At 39.6% G+C, this 21,859-nt stretch overlaps 2 protein-coding genes across 2 annotated transcripts in view; one reads left to right on the plus strand and one right to left on the minus strand.

Annotated features, from left to right (window-relative positions):
* The first annotated feature begins 1,926 nt into the window (after positions 1-1,926).
* cacng1a (calcium channel, voltage-dependent, gamma subunit 1a) lies at positions 1,927-15,342 on the plus strand. Its single transcript, XM_023412719.2, has 4 exons — positions 1,927-2,591; positions 8,593-8,667; positions 12,719-12,865; positions 12,992-15,342. The coding sequence occupies exons 1-4, from the start codon at positions 2,354-2,356 to the stop codon at positions 13,222-13,224; spliced, it is 693 nt and encodes a 230-aa protein (XP_023268487.1). The 5' UTR covers positions 1,927-2,353; the 3' UTR covers positions 13,225-15,342.
* Positions 15,343-15,663: 321 nt separating this feature from the next.
* The window catches only part of helz (helicase with zinc finger), a 59,235-nt gene continuing 53,039 nt past the window's right edge, over positions 15,664-21,859 (minus strand). Inside the window, exons 32-33 of the mRNA XM_023412707.2 lie at positions 20,367-20,658; positions 15,664-20,231 (exon numbers count right to left, since the gene is read on the minus strand). Of these exons, the coding sequence (XP_023268475.1) occupies positions 19,780-20,231; positions 20,367-20,658 (744 nt within the window). The 3' untranslated portion in view covers positions 15,664-19,779. The remainder of the gene's footprint in view (positions 20,232-20,366; positions 20,659-21,859) is intronic.

Consider the following 21,859-nt stretch of genomic DNA (forward strand, 5'->3'; position numbering starts at 1 on the left):
AACCTTTAGTTGACTAGTGGACATATTTTATGATCTAACTGAATTGCTCCCATATAGTATAAATAAATATTGGCTCAAAACAGCTTTACAATGGAGTTAATGAAGCATCACAATCAAACAGGTGTTGAACATTTCCATTTTAATCCAATTCTTATCAATTATCCAATTATCTAGATTACCTATTTGGAGGTGAAAACTGGATACATTTTTACCCAAATATCCATTCATTTTGGACTGCTACTTTCTGATTGGATGAATGGATGATTGTAATGGACAGTAGAGGAGCATCAACTTCCAGTCCAAATACTGGTAGTTTTTTTATATAATTTGGATAAACCGGACCAATTTAAAACCTGGCAGCCTCTGTTTGCAATGCGCTGTGGATTTTATTGTAAAGCTGGACTCCTCATGTTGCCATATCTGACTGGGTAAAACGATGAGTGAATCGTATCCTTACCCATAAGAGTGGTGGCCAAAGCTACAACAATAACAGGGTGTAAAAAACATCCAAAACAGTACAGCACTAATGGGAAGAGGGAAAAAAAAAATTAATGTGAATTAAGGCAGACTTTTATTGTTTCCTTGAGGATTTGATTCAGAAGCAGTTGAGGGGAAGTACTACATTGCCTTCTGGGACATAAGTGGGTGGGTGTACTTGGTGACTGACTGATCCCTCAGCTGGAGACTGCACTCATACATATGCTATCTTGTTGTGTGTGCAGGTTCGCAGTTATTTCTCAAGTTCTACTTTTGTTGCTCTGAGGACTTTTTGACTTTCACTGGCGCCTGCAGGGGGAAGTGGGTCACAATTCTTATAAAGAGACTCAAAGTGGGCCAAGGCTTAAAAAAGATAAACAGAGACATACCAACATGATTTACTGTAGGGGAATTATCAGCAAATCTTTTGCTATTTCATATAATATATATAATATATAAAATAAAGTACATTTTCCGTCTCTGTTTCTCCTCCACTTATTTTAGATTTTTTAAATTCATTGTGCAAGAATATTGTCTTATACTTTTATGATGACAGTATTCGGAGTGCATTTTCAAGTAAGCCATGAAGTCTTTAAAGCCATGAAAATAGTTTTTGGTGATACAATGATTACAGTGATTAGTAAACCTGGGGAACTTTACACAGTATGACACTTATGAAAGCTTGTGTTTCCTTTTTCCCAATAGATAGGTAATGTTCCTTCTCCTGGGCCTTTGGGGTGACTTAGGGCTTTTCCACTCATATTCTGCGGTGCAATAAAACAAACTGTATGTTACTGCAGGAAAATATTATGTCTGGATGGATGCTCTTATGCTTTAAAAGGTGAAATGCCCTTACCGATTTCATCTTTTAAAGCGACTTCAGAGTGAGCAGAAACATTACAGAAAGATATTACCTTGATACTGCAGAGATGAGACACTGAGCATCTCAATAAAGAAACAGTTATGATCCTTTTAAACTTAATCTGGACTATAATACATAGTAATGAGTGGGTATCCAGACATGAATCACCAAATGAGGAATTACTAAAAGCAGTATTGTTTCATCAGGGGAACTCCTCTGTTCTCTGACTGCTGAAGCCTAGCCGCTGCTCTTTATAAACACATCCACTTTCTCCTTATAAATAGTTTACAGAGACAAGGCAGAGAGTGTAAACACGGCCACTGTAGATGGATAGAAAGGAGAAGTATGGAAAGCTATTCTCAAAATGCATTTTGAAAGTTTACGTGTAAATATGGATGAGAGAAGACTGTTTTCGCGTGTCTACTTGTTATAGCATGTTACACATCTCCACCCACTAGCACTGTAACCAGATAAGCAGACAGCCTGACAACTTGACTCACTGGTCACATTTATAGCATCCAACTGCCCCATCTGCCCCCCGCCCCACCCCAACCCACCCCCACAAAACCCCAGCAAAACACTTACAAACACATGCAACAGCCTCCATGCCCATTGCCCACCATGGCAGGCAGGCAGTTTGGTCATCAACTTTCCTGATCCACCTCAACAGCTGTCCGTCTAAACTTGCAGCCCCCTCAGTTGTGCAGCAACTCATAGTGAGTAGGGAAAAGGGGACTTGAATCTAGGACAGGAGCAGTCTGGCCCCTTTCCCTTCGAACCAGAGGCACAGATTTGTAACAGGGGGAGAGAAGGCACTAGTCTAAGGCTGAGAGAGAAAACAAGAAGAGACTTTCTGGGAAGCTTGCTGCGGTCACTGAGGAAAGAAGTCCCTTGGACACACACCAGTGTGTCCACATTGCTGCAGAACATCCAATTTTATATATATATATTTTTTATTATCATCATATCAAGAGAAGAATATTCACTGAACAAGAAATCTCACCTCCTTGAAACATGCACAAGCGAACAAAGATAAAGATTGCCATCTTCGTGCTGCTGGTGGGTATGGCTTGCATGTTCACAGCGGTGGTAACGGACCACTGGGCAGTGCTGAGCCCGCGGGTGGAGAAACTGAATGAGACCTGCGAGGCGGCCCACTTTGGCCTGTGGCGGCTGTGCAAGAAGCACATTTACATTAGCTCAGAAAACTACGTGGAGGGGCATGGCTGCGGACCCATCAGCCTGCCTGGAGGTAAGAGAAAATTTGACCAAAAGATTTCTGTAACTGACACAAACAATTAGATTAAAGCTGAAAGGCATGTGTCACTTTTTGTCTCCCTAACAAAAGGTGTGCTTAGATATTGCATGAATATTGTTTGTCAGGGACTGTGAAGTGCCTCTGTGCAATCAAGCCCCAGTGCTCATGAGGTATGAAGCTACTAAGAATAGCGGTCCTCATGCAGCCTCACTAGACATGTGATATATTATAAACTTCCCTGTGAAACAAAAGAAAGATCCTGCTGTATGTTACATAATATAATCAAGGTTTTCTTTTGTCTGTGGTTATGTATGTATTTTCAGGTAGTGACACCACTTGAGGTCTGTTTGAACAGACTTCAGAAACAGACTCGAAGAAAGATATTTAAATGGTTTCAAATGATTTCTGATGAAATCATCAATGGTGGTGTGACAGTCTAAGCTTAGGTCTTGAGAGGATGCATTAGTTAGCAGTTAGCCATAAAGACTTGGCCAGACTGTCTATATATTTGCCATCAACCAGAGATACCCGAGCGTGTGGGACGGAGCCCCAGCAGGCTGTAGGTTTTCAGTAACCAAATATTAAGCACCACAACAGCTGGCTCCTGGCTCTTCCTTTCTGGGTTAGGATGTGTTTATTAGTACAACCAGCTGGCACTGATGCTACATACAACACTAGTGCCTGCACCTGACAGACACAAACACACTGTACAACATTCTCAGTGAACTGACATTAAAATCAGTGATGGAAAGTTACTAAAAGCACCGTGTGCACATTTTACAGGTCCCATTGTTTTCTGATTATTCAACTCAACCAGCTACAACATTAAAATGCTGTGCTTACATGTTAATTAGTTATTAATAATAACGTATAACTTGATACAACACATAATGCATGGCTCTTCAAGGGGCTTTTTTGCTGCTGATAAAAGTAATTTCGAATGCTTGATTGATTTTTCTTATAATGGACTATGTTTACACATTGGTATTAACACTTTTACTTAAGTGAATGATCTGAATGCTTACTCCGCCATAGTCCTTAAGGTTGCTGACATAATGTAGTCTGCTGATGGGTCATGTGTATCTTGATATTCTAACAAGGGTTCACTTTGCTATCAATGTCTCAAAATAAACTACGACAACAGATGCTCTTAAGGGCCCTTGAATAAGAAGCAGACTGTAATTGAACAAAAGGGGCATAAACAGTGTTGAGCGGTCACTGACTCGTAATGACTCATTGTCGTGTGGTGAGGGTCACTCATCATTAGAATGAGAGACGATCAATCCTGCTGGCCTGGTGACTGTTATCTTGAGAAGCCAATATCTGACGATTGATTGCTGTCTCATCCTGCATGTCCCCTTATGCAAATGAGGCTGGGATTTTCCTCCAAATTTATCCTGCTCCCAAAGAATCTCCCAGAATATGTCCTAACTGATGGCAGCTGCTTAACTTTTGGGAATCCTAGACACTGTATGCCCTGCAGGGCTGTTCCAGGAGCAGATGAAATGCCTGAGGGTGGTTCATTTGTTCAGGAATGTGCTGAATATACTAAAACAGTGGCAAATATTTCTAATTACAGAGCCTTTATCTGCAATTTTTATACGATATGATATGATATGATATTTACCGTTTTAACCATAGCCATTGGCCACTAACAAAAGGTTTTCATGTCTGCTACATTACATGTGATATGTAATGGCCACCCAGCCTTTGTTTAAGAAGTAGATAGATAGATAGATAGATAGATAGATAGATAGATAGATAGATAGATAGATAGATAGATAGATAGATAGATAGATAGATAGATCTCTCTCAGTCTCCAGGCCCAATAGCTGTATTTGGAGAGGAACATTATTGTTTATCATAGCCACACATTTTCAAAGCGGTGTCAACCTCTGATCCAAAGCAGGACTTACAACAGTGCGTGAGGAGGTGCTGTCGGCTGTGGGACACTCATCTGGAAAATACAGGCTGCGTTTGTGTGTAAATTAACTGCTCACGAAGCGCAGGTGTTAAGATGATCTTTTTTTGTTTTGTTTTAGGCAGTATATTGTGTTGTCCTGCTTTCTTTTCATATTGGGATTGCTTTTGATATGGGTTTTCTGAGCTGCTGTGAGCTTTAAGTAAGCAGCATCAGATATTCTGTTAACCAGCCAAGTTACAAAGCTCCTCCACGTTGCTCCCCCCTGTGTTTCATTTTCAAAGACATCGCAAACACTTTGAATTTTGTGCTCTAATGACTGAATATTGTGCAAACTGCTCAGCAAGCAGTCGCTGTCGTTATAAAAATAGGCCATGTAAATACTCAGCTGTCTTGGGTGGCAGCCGTGAGGGTCAAGTGTTCTTGTCAAGTCCAGCGCTCCATTGAGTGACGGGGCCACCTGGAAGCATTTGGCATACCTCGAAGGCCTGCTGTCCCACCCACCAAATTGTTCCCACGAGACCGTCCTGCAGCTTCATGTCTCCTTGCAGCTCACATAGCCACTGAAATTACTTTACACTTTCCAAGGGTGGGATGCATAGTCCAAAAAAGCAAGTGGAACCACTGCTATTTTGTGTATTTATAAACATTCAAGTGGCAAAGCAACCCAGGAATAGGTATCATACATAAAGACACTTACATAGACGAGATAAAACCAAAGCTCCCTTTTACTTATTCGGAGTGTGAGTGCTTAAATTACAAAGCCTGACAGGTATCAGAAGTATAATGTAAAATAAATGTTTAAAAAATGTTTTGCACTGAAACCTGCTGGGCTCTGTAGGAAAAGCCACTAATGTACCTAGAGTGAATGTAATTTTGGTGGCATGTACGCCTGTGTCAACCTTGCAACAACATAATTGAACTTGTCTTCACTTGTCATAGTTGACAGACCTGACAATGACAAAGGGAACAACAGTCAAATAGAGCCGACAAAATATTAACACCTCTTCAGAGGTCTGGGTCAAACTTACACTGTAGACAAAACAAACTGACACAACACATCAAAGCTATAAAAGGTGCTGCCATGACATGTGCAGAAATGCTGCTAATCCAATGCCCTCACCTGATCCCTGGAAAAAGATGACAGATTGCCCTATTAGGAACATGAGAGGCTTTATGGAGCTTGTCAGAGGATGAGGACCAACAACAAGTGATTCAATGTGGCAAATGTATGTGTGTTTGTGTGTGTGTGTGTGTGTGTGTGTGTGTGTGTGAGAGAGACAGAAAGAGAGAGAGAGGGAGTGTGTTCGCTTGTGGCAGCAAGCTTCCACTGATGAATACATTTTAATTTATGACCACCAGCTTTCCTCATATTTTTGTTGAAGCTTGCCCTCAAAGATGGAACAAAAAGGTGTAATTAGGCAACACAAACACACACACACACACACACACACACACACACATAGTTTTAATAAGTGCCGAGTCGCTCCACTTAAACATACGTAACAAACCAGATATGCATATATTGAATGAAGAACCACTTGTACTGCTGGGAGGTCTTACACTTTTCAACCTAAACCTAAGTAAAAAAAAAAAAAGGTTTCGCAGAGACAATGATTCCTGCCAGTGTTGTTGTCGAGTCAAACGTGTTGAGTCGAATTTTGAGTCCCCAGCCTTTGAGTCAGCGTCTATGTCTATGTCGCCAAAGAAGAGTCTGAATCGATTGACAGTCCTGAAAATCACTGTTTCCTGCTATAGGGATTAAGTACACTGAGAGGATTAGCATTCCTTTTAAAATGATAATGAAAAAACATTCAAAGTTTTCCAGAGATATTTTTCCAGCCTCCCTTTTGAACACAAGGTTTTACTCAGAAGCACAAATAGTTGACGAGCCTCTATCACACTCATCCTCATATTTGCTTTCTACAGTGAAAAAAACATTGGTGCTTGTTGCTTAGTAACAACCTCTGTGTTTTCATTTTTTGATGGCCAATCCCTGTCCTCATTCATAAAAACATCTTTTTGTTACTTTTTTTTTTGTATGTGGGCTCACACAGTATGGCACAGCAATAAAAGCTGGTAATTTCAAAGCAGGTTTTTGTGAACATTGCAATATTGACTTGGCTTGCAAAAAATATGATTCAGAGATTTTATTTGTGCCTATTACATGAAATTACTCTGTGCTGTTTCCGTTTAGAGTCTCCCGAAATCGCTTTTAGCTTATTTTCATGGTTTCCAGGGAACATAGGAAAATGATGTATACCCTCCCAGCATGGGTCGTTGAGTGCTAACCGTGATATGATACCATGCAGTATGACATATTTCCACATGAAAGCCTTTCATTGATGTCCCATGGTGAGACTGTATGGAAAAGGGGATTAGAAACATGCATCTGAGTGGAGACCTCATAGCATAACCAAGATAACTGACATGCACTTGACTTTCCACGGGATTAAGTGACATAGTGCTCTGGTGTTGCCTGCATAGACATTCTCACTCCCTCTGCAAATATGATCATCCAAACCTGCGTTTTATTTCTTTTTAATGCCAGGACATTCTACTGCTTTCAGAAGTACATGATACATGAAGTCAAGTGTCGTACGTTGAAGTGTGAGCTGCTCTGTGTGCACCTCATCAACTACTTTTAACAATGTATATATATTTAAACCCCACTGGTCAAATGTAATCAAGATTTGACACGAAACCAAAATCTATTTCTACACTGGATTCATCAGGGGTTTTTTTATATTTGGCAGAGCATCAAAGAGTATTTATTCTATCCAAACCATCCCCTGATCACACACAGCAGTCTGGCTTCATTTGCAGAAATCCCTAAGGTTTTAACACCTCGTCTGCCTGAAGAAAAATTGAATGTGATGTATGCTGTAACTGTTTTTACTTTGACAGTCAAACCACACAAAGCAGACTAGGTCTCATCACACAACCAGTTTAGTGGTAAATCTATCCCACGGGTGTCAATCTGCGATATGCTTTTGGAAAAACAATGTGAGATAAATCCGAGACAGTGTGAATTGTTCAGCTAAAGTATCATATTCACACAGCATAACACAGCCGGAATGGAGGTCAGCCAATGGTGCATAAGTATGTGCGGCAAAGCTTGAGCAGAGGTGTGAAAAGCAAAAGCTGTTTGTTACATGACAAGGTGAAACAACTTTTATAAAAAAAAAAACATTGTACATTACAGAAAGATTTTGGTCTGCAGTGCATGAGAATCAAAGAACGAAGGCACAGCAAAAATCTTCTACACGACAGACTCTGGTCATCAGAGCTGAAAGCTGGTGCCATTTTAACTAATCAACTATTATTTACTACTACATGACCTTCACTTAATGGCTCCATCTCTTTTTATGCATGTGTTTGCATATAAAGACATTTAAATTTAATGAAAGTTCATGACATGGTGTTAAACATTAAAAAGAAAAAAATCAAAAAAAGTTAAGTCACATCCTGTGAAGTTTTAATTATGGTGTACAAGTTGTGAATTTATTTAATATCAGATCAAATGACCATAATGTGAAAGGCTCTTGGTGACGAATCAACAGAGAAGTTATCATCCAACTCTGTACTTCCCCTCAGCTCTGGACAGCTTTTTAGCGCCTTTCAGCTCATTGTTTTGGTTTTACAGCCCACAGATTTACTGTTTTGATTCAGGCTCAACCTTGTTTAGATCAGCAAGCAGCTACTTAAAAAAAAACAAAACAAAAAAAACCCAACTACCTGCCCTATACTAAATTGCAGACAAAGTTAGCAGCTAGCTAATTTAGTAGCAATAAAACCAGAAACTTTCTCACAAGTTGAAAATCAAAACAGAGCTAGAAAAGTGTAAATATGTGACTTACATTAATCAGGTGCACACAAACATGACTCCAGGTGAATGATAATGTTTGCCTGCCTCTGCTGGATTTGTAAACAGGCTGTTGTTAGCTAAAACTTTGCAAAGTGAAAATATGGAGATTTTGTGTTGCAGCTTGTTGTGCAGCCCCAAAGTTGCTACAAAAATCAACTAATGCAGATTTAATATTGAACTAAATCCTGTTTTCTTTCTTTCCACAGATGAAAACTGCACTTACTTCAGGCACTTCACTCCAGGGCAGGATGCTGAGATATTTGAATATAAAACACAAAAAGGTAGGTCTCCGACACTGGTTCCCCATGTGTCGGGTTACTTTCTTTCCACTCTATCTGAAAGTGAAAAAAGGAAAGACTAATTTGTGAATTCACATGTTCTTTGGAGTACCCCAGTCTGTGTGAAGTTGAACATCAAACCAGCTGCACCACAGTTTCCCAACTGACCTCACCTGCTGCTGCTGCTGCTCTGCTCTCTGTGGGCTCAGATTTTCATTCATTTCACTTCTGAGCACAGAACAGTTTGCACGCAGCAGGTGTATTCGACCGTTTGTCAGTGACAAAACCTGTCATCCGACAATGAACTGTCCCAACCCTCTGTGCAGCTGTGGCTAAAAGTGTGCTCCACAGGTTATAATTAGCCACACTGTATGTGCCACACCATCTCTTTGCTAAAAACAGAGGCCAGTATGCAATGCACTGACAAGTATTACATGTGATATATTGTATTTCTGGCTGGATCGCAACAGTGGGGCCAGCCCTATGATCTGGACATAGTGACTGACTGAGTGATCATATTTCCACCACTGGTCGGCCGAATGCCACATCACTGAGTTTTGGCTTTCCATTCATTTCTGGCATAAAAAGGTTCTATTAGAGGGTGTTTACAGCCTGCAGTGTTGCCAATTTAGCGCATTGTCCCTAAATTTAGAGACGTTTTTCAAACAAGACTGGGTATAAACCTGGTACATGGATGCCAACTGGGTTTTAGAGTTACACCTCTTGTTAAGGATAGTGTGTGGAGCCGCTCTGGTTTCCCAGCTGCTGGGAACTGCAAGGAAGCGGAGGAACACTTCCAAGCATCGCCTCCATTACGGCAAATAAACTACTTTTATAACATGTATCATTATGACTAAGGCAGAGGAATAACTAAACAAAGGACACTGAATGAGAGAACAGGGGAGTGGGAGGGGGAGAGAGAAGTCATGGGTAACTGGTAAAGAAACTAGCAGATCTGAATAGCATATAAACAACAGAAACGCCAGCAACCAGAAATGAGACAATATGCTCACTGTAGCACAGCAATAAAAGCCACCTTAGGAAATATAGGGTTTCTGCCCAGTATCAAGTATGTATCAACACGCAATGCGGTAACTTTATAGCGACTGAAAATGAGGCTTTGTGCTGATACACTGCTATCACCAATTATACATATCAAACAAAGGGAGTGAGACATGAACACCTGCCTTGGATAAAAGTCTGTTATGCTCTGGAGTTGAGGTAAATAAAGGCTAAACTATTGTGGATCCCAGATAGAAGCTGTGCTCTGTATGAGAGACAAAATAAGAAATATATTTTGTCACTTCTAACTTTCTCTTGAGTGATCATTTTACCCATAAATACAGCTGAAATCACAGCACAGTCTTTGTCTTCAATTTATGTGTTCGGTGATTTTGTCAGACAACATCGTGGTTATAAAACCAGGATTTGACCATAGGCAGTCCAACCATATTCTAGGTTTTGACTTAGTCTTGTTCAAAGTATGGTAGTTGCCTCTGCCTTTTTTTATTATGAATTATGTTGGAAGATTTTGATACATACACTAATGCATTTGGAAAATGCAACTGTTTGCTTGTTGGAGTTTGTTTCCCACATGGTGGTCGTCACCTGTCTACCATGTGTAAGGAACAGTGCAAGAGATTTTCTGTACCTACAGTACAGTAATCATTTCCTGCTCCCATTCCCTCTCCCTTCTACTCCTTCCAACCTTTCTTCATTGACCCTGTTTTACAGCTATGGCTTCACTGAGCTCAGCCAACACATGTATGGCAGCCCTCCCATGTAATGTGCGTTAGGGGGCTGAGCACATGTGGAGCACTGTCAGACTCAATTACTGGGGTGTGAATGTGAATAGGCTTGAACATGAGGTCGTACACACCCCCACACCCTAAACTCTGAGATGTTAATGCATTCATGGATACCTCCATACTCCAATACACACATGAGCGCACAGACACACACACACACACACACACACATGCAGCATCCCAGTGCTGATGGCTAGCCCTTAAGGGGCACACTGCAAGTTTGCGAGAATGATTGCAGCACTGGCCTAAGTTCCCTGTAGAGTTATTCACTCTCCATTGACCCATTTGGCTGTACCATAATGGTACATAAGGCTGAATGAACATAGTAGATGTATGTCACCACAGGCAGATCCATCCATAAAGACAGACTCTTGTCTGCCATAGAAAGTTCACCGGTGAAAATAAATGAATTGTGATGAGAATAATGCGAGTTTAGAATAGTCTAGGACACTTTATGAATGGATCTGGGCCTTTGGAGGAACTTCATACATTTTACTAACCCACGTAAACTATGCTTCACATCTGCATAAATGTTATTGTGTCATTTCATAATCTCCTTCCTCAGGGCACACAAAGCAGGAATGAATCAAACTTGCAATTCTTCTCTGAATGAGTGCAAAGAGATAGACAGAGACAGATAAGATTAGTATGTGTCATATTTTTTCATAAGAGGGAACTACAACAAATTTTGAAATTCTAAACCTTAAATTCATTATCCAATGCTTTTTTTCTGTCACATATACATTTCATATTTCATATTTTTGCCTGAGTGTGACTGAAACGGCGGCATCTTTTTGATGTCTACCTCACTTTTAATGGTGAGAAACTTTGTTGTTTCAGACTGAGTTAGCCAATGAGCTCCGCAGACATACAGTATCTCAGAGAACACAGAGTATTCAGGGTGCGGCCCATCCTCCCTTGCCAAGCAGAAGATGAAGGCTCTCTCCCCCAAAGGAGCGCCTCTCCCCTGGGCATGGTTCACAGGCGAACAGGAGGCAGATCAAAGGCCTCCTATCCTTATCCACCTCTCTGCTCAGAAAAACAAGCCAGCTGCTGTTGCTGTTACACAGACACACTGTATCTGTCAACACAAGGACCAAAGTGCACATCTAACTACATTCCAATAGTCTGGTGAAGCTTATTCTTCCGCGCTATTGAGCTCCACTGTTGTCCAAAAACATTAAAAAAACAATGAACCACAGAGGGTGACATGTCCCTTCATCACCATAAACATGGAAACTGTAGTTTTATTTGAGTCGATCCCACATATACTGTCCAGCTGCTGTAAAAACTGACTATTGCACCAAATATGTATTAGTCCTCTGTCCCCAAAAAAGCACTATTTATTCCTAGTTGAGTAATGTTTGCTTAACACTCGTGACCAGATATTTTATGGAATAAAATGACTTGCCTTTAAGAAATTAAATAAAAAATAGATAAATAAACACTGGAAGATTGGCTTGGATCCGTGTATGGAGAAGTCAGTACTGAGATTCAGTGTGAGACATTGCTGATTTTGGTCTTGTCGTGAGATTTGCTGAAAATAGGCCTAATTAAGAAAAAAGAATAGAGCAACCTTATCCTGTAAGCCTGACCTGACATTAATGACTGATGGGTTTTCTACAGTATTAGGAAATTGTTCCATGTGCAAAACTAATTTGTGAATGGATCCAGGATAACGTCCCTAAATGTAAAAAAAATTAGAGTGTAACAAAAAAAGTGTCAAAGCAGTTACAGCATGGCCCTAGCTTTGAAAAAATATATGTGATAATTCAGCCTTCAAGCCATTAAACACTAATGCACATTGTTTCAATTCAAATCAACAAGTAAATGGCCAAATATCTCAAATACACGCCACATGTAGTAATTCCTGAACTGCTATTATTCAGTTCGAAACAGAGCAGCATGTCCTCTCAATAATTCATTACTGCTTGTTAAAGCAGTGTCTTCTTATTGATTGTGGAAACTGTGATGTTTCTCATGTGCCTTTCTAACCACTAGCTGGACTCTTTGTGTTGGTGAATCAAAGAAATATTTGAAATGGTGGATCCAGTTTTTTTTTGTTTGTTCGTTTTTATGCTCAGTTAAAGCAGAATCCATTCCTAAATGGAGGCTTTGTAGCTTAACTGAAGTAACAAGTTAATTGCACTCCAGTGTATACATACTGTTTGTACAGTGTGAACATAATTACATAATACATGATAATGACAATGTTTGCCAACACTCTGTGGTCTCTATCATTCCAGAGTACAACATCTCTGCTGCAGCCATCTCCATCTTCAGTCTGGCCTTCATAATACTGGGGTCTCTGTGTTTGATGGGATCCTGTACTGGTAAAGGCAAAGGAAGAGACTACCTCCTCAAACCTGCTGGCATGTTCTTTGCATTTGCAGGTGGGTTCAGTTAACCGACAACATTGGATTTGTACCAGCTGCATTGAGAGGACTCTCCAGCTACCACAGAAGTATTACTCTAAGCTGTCATATACAGTCATGATTATACACCTCTCTCCTTCCCAGGTCTCTGTTCCTTCATCTCGCTGGAGGTGATGCGACAGTCAGTCAAACGAATGATTGATAGCAAGGACACCATTTGGATCGAGCACTACTACTCCTGGTCTTTCGCCTGCGCCTGCACCGGCTTCGTCCTCCTCTTTCTCACTGGCATCGCCCTGCTGATTCTTTCCATGCCCCAGATGCCCAGGAATCCGTGGGAGACTTGCATGGACGCTGAGCCGGAGCAAGCGGAGTGATAACAACACAGACAGATGAATGCAGGATGAGAGTGACTGTGTCTTTTGTTTTGATAACAGGTGTTAGATCCATTTCAAGAACAGGAGCTGGCCTTAAAAGGGTAAGGTCACGATGACAGAGACTGGCTCTGGTGTGGGTGGACTATAGCCATGACGAGAAATTCACCTCCCTACAATTATACAGCAACCTGAATATGGGCCTTTTGTTGGAGTTTTGAATGTTTGCCTTATCCTGTGTGTCCACCCAGTGTAAAACACAGAAGTCCTCTCCACCACCTCTGTAGGTTTGGTTCATGTTGGAGACCAGAGCTCAGATCTGACCTGTGGCTTTAAAAAAAACATCATACTTTTCAGCAAGAGCAGACCTGAGCCAAATATGCAAATATCTGAAAGCACTTTCAGTATGCTTCCCTTTACCCCTCATCCTTCACAACTCATCCTTAATCATCTGCTTATATAGAAAAAAAAATGCAGCTCACTGTTATGTGTCGATGGTCTTGTTTGGTTCCCCATTTGTCAGTCACACATACCTTAGTTAAAAAGACATTAAGACAATAACATTTTAGAATATAGTTAATACGGTTATGGCCTGACAACATGATAACTTGATTTTATGTACTGCAGTGTGTATGATATCTTGTACATATCTAATGTTCAGCTGATTTTTGTATGGTCAAGGAATCATTCATTTACAATAAGTAGGACACGTCAAGATCTGTATGTCAAATGGTATATTTCTAAGATTTATAAAGAACCTTTAAAGGTGAAGAATGTCCCGTTAAAATCAGAACTTTGCGGGTAAAGGAATGATTTTAGAGTAAAGCAGCAGCACAGAGCAGGTTTGTGTGCGTGTGTGTGTGTGTGTCAGGCTGAATGCTAAACACCCACACAGTCACAGCGCAGCACTGATCATGCTGGAAAAGGTTCAGTTCTAGCAGGTGCACATACAAGGCCTTTTACTTTTTGTTGACAGCTTCCAAACCAAGCTGATACAAAAAAAACTCTGTTCATTTCCCAATGCGTCACTACCCATTTGATACATGTGAAAAAAATTGGTATTTGCCCCCGTCCATGTTCCTGCTTTTTAAAAGGTGTGAAACAAACATATAGAGAATATAAAAACCCACACGGTTCTTGCCTTATGTGCGGGCGGTTACAGACTTGCAAGGGTAAAAAAAAAAAGAAAAGAAAACATGTTGCCTTGTTTAAAATGGATAAATCACGCTAACACATATAAAAAGTTAATATGACACGACTATCTTCAGCAATTAGCAACTCAAAACAATGGTGCACATCAAGTGAGATATTTCTAAATTATAACCGTCATTGAAAGTTGACATTTTGACTTGCAGTACAGACCTTTCCCAGTTGCAGCTTTGCAAACTCAAAGCTTTTTGGGATGAGATTCAACGACAATGAGAAAAGTGAGCACGTGGACCAGTGCTGGAAGGCAAAGTTCAAACTACTTTGGTCCGGTTGGGTTTGAGGAGCAGTCCTCCACATTAAACAAAGAAGGTATGAGTATAATGGAACAGAGTCACTCAGGTGGCAAAGTAGGGAGCTAAGCAAACTATATGTAATACTGAGAAAAAGATATAGTATGCCTAAATTACAAATCGCAGAGAAATTGCCCACTCCTTGTTTTTTCTGGACAGGTCCCTGCGTGATCTTGCAGTTGTGTTGTACTGTAGCTGCGGTTCTTAGTGTGATCCCATCACACAACTGCTACTGTTCTTGCCATGTATATATCAGTGAGGTGTTAATATATTTGACCTTTCTCTGCAGAACCTGGTGTGATGTCAAAGCGGTTCACACTGCTCAGTTATGCAGCTGTTCAAAATGCAAATTTCATTTTTGTCTTTTTTTTTTTTTTGACTGAGAAAATGTGTTAAAACGTTGAAATAAAAAAAAGAGAAAAAAAATTAAGCAGGAATAGTGACAGTAGCGCAAAATGCTGACAGCGCTTTCTGTACTCTTACTCTTTCTTATGTTTTTGACTTTTTCATTGAATATGGCATGCAACCAAACAAGTTGTGGGATTCAGTAGGTTCTGTGTGGGTGTGTTTGTTATAAGCTATAACTTTGTAATGGAAATTAAAACCTGATAAGCTTAAGAAATCGTCTGTCTGTCTGTCTTCTGATACTACTTTGTGTTTAGGTTTCCTTTGCTTCCATGTAACAAAGCAGCATTTTTTCAGGTAGTGGTTGAGAGCTGCGTTATAACTAATCTGATGTCTAATTGCTGCTTTAAAGGTTTTAAACTAATGAAATGGTTAAATTCAAATATGTTGTACAGTGCAAACTTTGATGTAAAAATATGGTATTGGCACCAAGTCTACAATCTGCCTGCATTTTCCCAAACGCCACGTCATTTATGACATATGAGTCTTTCAATGCAGAGAATGATGAGGGGGGAAAAAGGACATCGAATTCAAAAAGTTTCAATAAAAACACTTTAATAGAGAAACAAATAAAAAAGAAAATAAACCTTTGAAACACAGTCTAAATCCTTTATTATAACCACCACCAATTGAAATGAGTAAAGAGTAAAACAGATCTATTCATTATTTTGTACCCACGAGGGAGGAACCAATGGGACTAGGAGGCTGGGAGAACAGGTGTGCCATTGATTCACTGCAGCGAGGGAAGAACGGAGGAGAGCAAACAGATAACAGGAAGAGATGTGGCGTTTATAGAAGGCTGAACACAGTGCTCTCTACTGGCTGGGCAAAAGGTTGCTCCCTTTCCATGTGCCACTCACACCCACACACACACACGCACGCACACACGCACGTACACACGCACACACCCCCACGAGCACACACGAGCGCGCACACACGAGCGCACACACACACGCGCACACACAAGTTGGTTTCGCTCTGTTTTCTTTAAAAGGTAACACAGAAAGTATCAACTTCAGGTGGTGATATATGGAGCAATATTGGGAGGTGACAACCTTTCAAAACCAACTTCATTTGAAGAGTCAGTACCCTTCATTTCCAGGTAAAGATCATGTCAAACTCTTTTTTTTTTTTTTTTTTTTGAAATATAAAGGTGTTTGATAGGACAAAAAGGAAGCTTTAAAAACAAATCAGCAATAAAGAAAAATTGCAAAATAAAAATCCCTTTAAAATGTCTTTGGCTCAATCTCTTCTGCTTCAAAAATAAATAAAAGTGTAGCTGAAGAAGCGGTGAAATATTAGTATTGCACAACTTCAGAGATTAGCCAACGACTTATTTGTGGGAAACGGATTCCCCCAAACAAACATGTCCAAAAGCTTCGTAAATTCACCACACACCAGGGAGCAACCTCAGCTTTAGCCCTGCTAAGTAACTGCAGAAAAAAAAAGAACTTACATGACCATTACATATTTGATTGACATGTTAGTAAATTATTATAATAGTTTTGTTGATAATGTCACAAGTTATTGTACACATCAAATAATATACCAAAATTTGACTCTGTAGGTTGAACAAAAGCTTTTTTTTTTTTTTTCTTCTTTTCTTTTTTTTTTCATCCACAAATCAATACAAACTGATAAAAACAGGGATAAAAACCAGCCAGGTCATCTCAACATGCATGAAAAGAAAAACAGTCTTCACATTAACAAAAAAAAAAAAAATCCATGTTGATTGTTACACAGCTGTGGTGAGAAAACAGAACAGGACAAATCCAGCAACATATACTTAAAAATATGTATTGTACAGTGAAAGAAGTCATCTTTTAACAGCTGCAACATAAAGTCTCCTCTTTGTCAAATCAGTCAGACACCGTCTTAAAAAAAATTAAAAAGTTACAACAACATGTTGCAACTACCAGCTGGGTTGTTGTTGTCCATTTCTAGAATTATTATTTTTTGTGAATTTGCATAATTAAAAAGGGCATACCTCTTCTTTGAACAGCTTCTACAAAATTGAGGCGCTCCCAAAGTTCTTGTTTGTAAATACCTAGAAAATGCATATTTACAAGTATGTGTTGTTCTCTGCTAAGTCAAAAAATCTGGACCTTTGAAATTACAATGTCACAACTTAAAAATAAGCCATAGCTTGTGTGAAGCTCTCCGCTGACTGTTCAGAACACATCTTAGTAGTTAGCTGTGGGGTATTAGCTTTCTGGGGAAGTGACATTTGAAGAGATTTAATGGTGACTAACTGCCATGTGAAAGCCGTGACACAGCGGGATGAATTCATTACAATTAGACCAATTTGCAGATAGGGCAGTGATGTTTTAACAGTTAATGGATTACATATAACAGCAACAAACACTGGATGACACTTTCCAGTATTGCTTTTATCATAAAGGAAAAACATTGGCAGCTATACTGTGTCAGCATCTTTTTATATTTCACCTGCATGGGACTCAAATCATCAGGGCTTCAGGATGTCAGCAGTGAAATTCATGTGCACCTAGCTGTGTGGCTTCCTTTTGTGTGTCAACAGATAACAAGCAGCTGTCTGACTGGAATTCAAACATGAATGTTCCTGTGTTAGGTTCATCGTGCGTTTTGGGACGTTAGAGAAAAACATATGTGGCTGGAGCAGATGAAAGGCATGGTCAGCGCTTTTTTGTCGCTGTCATTGTATCAATCAGATCATCCTAAAAAAAAGTTGGAGTTTAATTCTTCGAATGACTAGGATTAACTTCCACGACATTACCATTTCATTCTTATTATGCACAGCCTAAAAACAAGACACGCTATGAGTCAGACCTTTTTGAACAGCTTATTGTTTTTTTGTTTTTTTTGGTTAAATCTCAAGCAGAGTGTTTAATGCCCTGTAATTGGAAAATACGATTAAGAAGTAGGAGATGTTTTTCAATTTGAATGTTATAGGAAATTATCTGTGTATTTTGTGGAACTGGGAGCAAATATGAACTCAGGAAAGACAAGATTGGTTATTATTTACTATAAGGTTCATATTAATCAGGTATTAAAAGATTGTCATACAGAGAAAATTGGAACGGATCTACACTAGTAGTAAGTGGGGAAATGTGTAGCAATCAACTGTCAAAGTAATTCACAGTATGCTGTTTGCACTAGTGTCTAAGAGCTACACCATTTCCAATAATAATAATAATAATAAAAAGGCCAGAAACATTTCACACCCACAATATTCTTTATATACATTTTCCAATTTCAGGGTAAATATTCTACAGTTAATATACTTAAGATTTAACCAAAAAAGACTAATCTTTGTTGTGTTCAAAAATGTTTGACTGGCAGTGTTGATCATACCCTCAGTTTCAACTTACCTATCGTGACATGCCACTCTGACCTCACCACTCTCTCTTCACTTTCACAAACCCTCAGAGTACTGGAACTTTTCAAAAAAAAAAAAGAAAAAGAAAAGAAATCAATGTCCATTAGCAACAAAACAAACAAACAAACAAACAAAAAAAACAACAACCACATTTTGTATCCCCAGCAGTTATTGAAACAATTTCCCTGGTGAAGGTTCTGTTGAAACGGGTTGAGAAGTAACTCTGCCACAATGTAATGACTGTCTCAAAGAAGAAATAAAATGAAACAAACAAACAAAAAAAGGAAGAAATAAAATGAAATAAAATGACTAAGCACCTGCCACAAGCGAAGCAGTTTGGGATAATCTTATCACAGAAAGCAATGTCTGGTGTTCTCTGATCCATAAAGCAAACCAAAGGAGGAATGACATGGTTGTTGCTATTTTGACATTTTCACACTGTATCTATTGTTCCTGATGAGGCAATGGTGAAAAGTAAAATATGCTATCAATATTTGTATTGTTATTTTTCAGTAAATAATCACATTAACTACTAAATCACTGAAGATGATTCCCAGGTAAAGATGTCTAAGAATTAAGGATCAGAAGCCAACGAATGGAAAAGAATTCATAATGCAAATGCTAGCATGATACAGGAATTTAAGGACATGTCTGTGGCATACAATTCAGTCTTTTATTTTCTTTATATGTACAGATTAGAGGAAAATTATCTACTTCTATACATTGTTCCATGTAGTTTCTGTGTCAGTTGACCACTTAGCTTTTGTCCATTACCACAACTACAGTAGTCTGAAAATCAAGACGTAACGTCCACTCAAAACTGAGGAATACAAAATGATAAACATACTTATTTAGTAACCAACAAAACCAACTTCAGTAAGGAAAAATAAACAGGAAGCTAAGTGGTCAACCAAGTCTCGCCTTTTTTATTAATTTTTTATAACTTTTTTTTAGCATTACGTACATATACAAGTGTAGATAATATAAGTATATATTCATATATACATAATGAGTATGTATATATACCAGTAATGCATTCATTATATATACTTATTTTCTTCACAGATATGTGAAACAGGAGAAAAGATGACTTACAAATAAAAAGTTAAAATGAAACAAAATGCATAAAACAAACCTACTGATAGAAACAATTTATAAATGCACTTTGCACTATTTTTTTTGTTTTTAGAAACAGTTTTGCTTTTTTTTGTTTAGTTTTTTTTTTTTTTTTTTTTTTAATTTTTTTTTTTTTTTTTTTAATCTTATCACTTATTAATTATGTGGGAGAGGTGACACTCATTTAAAGTAGGAATAGTACCCATTGCTACCATTTGAACTTCCTATTCTCAGCTCTTGAAGGAGGGAGAGAGGGTCGCTGTTCTTTTTGACCTGTTCAGGGCGAACAGCTCGGGGCTTGGGTGGAGCACGGAGGGCGCTCGCATACGACATGGTGGGTGGTTTGTTTAAATTTGGCGCCCCCTGGTTGGGCTCTGTGGGAGCCTGTGGTGGTGGCGGCGGCGGTGGCGGCTGCGGCTGCTGCTGCTGCTGCTGCTGCTGTTGTTGTTGTTGTTGTTGTTGCTGTTGCTGCTGCTGCTGCTGCTGCTGCTGCTGCTGCTGCTTGTTATTGGGCATGAGAGGAGGAAACTGTCCAAGGTGCTGAAGGGAGTTGAGGGAGTGTGGGTGCGTCTGCTGCGCTGCTGTGGCCTCAGCCTTCACCTGCTCCTCTGTCTGACGAAGGGCTTTGGAAGCTGCACCAAAATGACAAGAGAGGTAAATGAGACTGGGATCGAACATTAAGTTTACAGAATACACATTTATGACTTTAAACTAACCAAACATAACAAGATTATAATTACTAACAGCAACAATTTGGTGATGCCTACCCAGAATTTCCCGGTGCTGAGCAAGTGTGCCGGCTCCGTTACAAGGAATGTTCTGGAACGGACCGGGACCCCCACCATTACTGGGCCAAGGGTCATGTGAGGGATAAACGTAGTGGGCGTGAGGATGTTGATGATGCTGTATGTGTGGATGGGGGTGGTCCTGGGGGTCTGACGTACAGGGCTGGGACTGCTGGGATAGGGCATTGTGGGTGTTGGCTGGAGACGGTTCATCTGGGTAGCTGGAGGAGATGCGGCGCTGATAGAGAGGCCGACCTGGACCCCTGGGTTCATACTGTACAGACAGCGAAGATGGATGATGAAGAGAGAAGGTAAGAACGAGACATTTAGTCAGACAGGTAGGTAGGCAATATGAGCCTAAAAATAAAAGTGACACCTTAAGAAACTGTGGGGCATAAAATAATGAGCACAAAGGCATCACCAGCATCAAGATTGAAACATAAATGAAGGGAAAAATACTTTTTTACAAGTGTTTATCAATAACTGTTTTATACTTATACAAAATGCGTCATGGCTGTGTACAAAGCATCTTTTGTGCTCATTGTGACGGCCCCTGCCCAGCCTGTCGGGGTGTGTGTGTGTGTGTGTGTGTGTGTGTGTGTGTGTGTGTGTGTGTGTGTGTGTGTGTGTGTGTTGCTTTCTTAGGCATCAGAGGAGCCTGACTGAGAGGCCAAGCCAGATCTGGAGAAAAGGACCCAGCCTTCAGCATGGCTTTCTCTCTGTCTCGGCTCTGCCTGCAACCCCTTTCTGCTTTGTTTGGCCTTTTTGTTTGTTTGTTTCTGCACCTCTCACTACATTGTTAACACACATCCACATTTTCACAGCTGGTGTTACTCACCGACACACCTCACAATCCAAAATATTTTGTTTATTTTCTTTGCTATAAATAGTTTAAATTTGCTGGCATCTGCGTGTCCGTCTCATTTTGTAAGTATTACAGACTTAATATTATACAACCCGTCCCTCTAGTGCAGGTAGTTTCTTATTTATCAGATCATACTTGATACTAATAGAAAAAAAACTGAACTGAAACCGAGCCTAGTAAACAACTGTTCACATCTTCAGAGGTTCTTTTTAGTAAGCAAAGAAATACATGTAATCCATTTTCTCCTTGTAATACAGCATTTGATCTGCATATCATAATATTCATTCTCCATCTCTTCTCAAATTTGGGTGAATTAAGCCCCTAATTATCCACATTTGCCTGTTAGCATAGATCATTAGGAGACTTTGAAATCTCTGCTTCATGCAAGATTGAGATGAATACTAGAAAAAAGCCTGACTAGACTAAACACATTATAAAATGTAACATCTGTGAGTATCCCCCAGTATGGAGGCGAATTAAACACAACATTAATTTCTAATTTCTCACTTTTCCAGGTAGGAAGTGAGACAGAGTAATAACACAAGTTCTTTTCATAATGCATTTTAAAACTAATGAACATAAAGTGCTGTGAATAAACTCACTTTTGCAA

Source organism: Seriola lalandi, unplaced genomic scaffold (genome assembly GCF_002814215.2).
Source record: "Seriola lalandi dorsalis isolate HSWRI2012SDOR001 ecotype SW California unplaced genomic scaffold, Sedor1 jcf7180002054486, whole genome shotgun sequence".
Taxonomy (NCBI): domain Eukaryota; kingdom Metazoa; phylum Chordata; class Actinopteri; order Carangiformes; family Carangidae; genus Seriola; species Seriola lalandi.

Excerpts from the sequence above, each read along its gene's own strand:
- cacng1a (XM_023412719.2), top strand. The coding sequence starts at position 2,354 with ATGCACAAGCGAACAAAGATAAAGATTGCCATCTTCGTGCTGCTGGTG. Across the intron at positions 8,668-12,718 it reads TGAATATAAAACACAAAAAG|AGTACAACATCTCTGCTGCA; the intron begins GTAGGTCTCCGA and ends CTATCATTCCAG. Across the intron at positions 12,866-12,991 it reads CATGTTCTTTGCATTTGCAG|GTCTCTGTTCCTTCATCTCG; the intron begins GTGGGTTCAGTT and ends TCTCCTTCCCAG.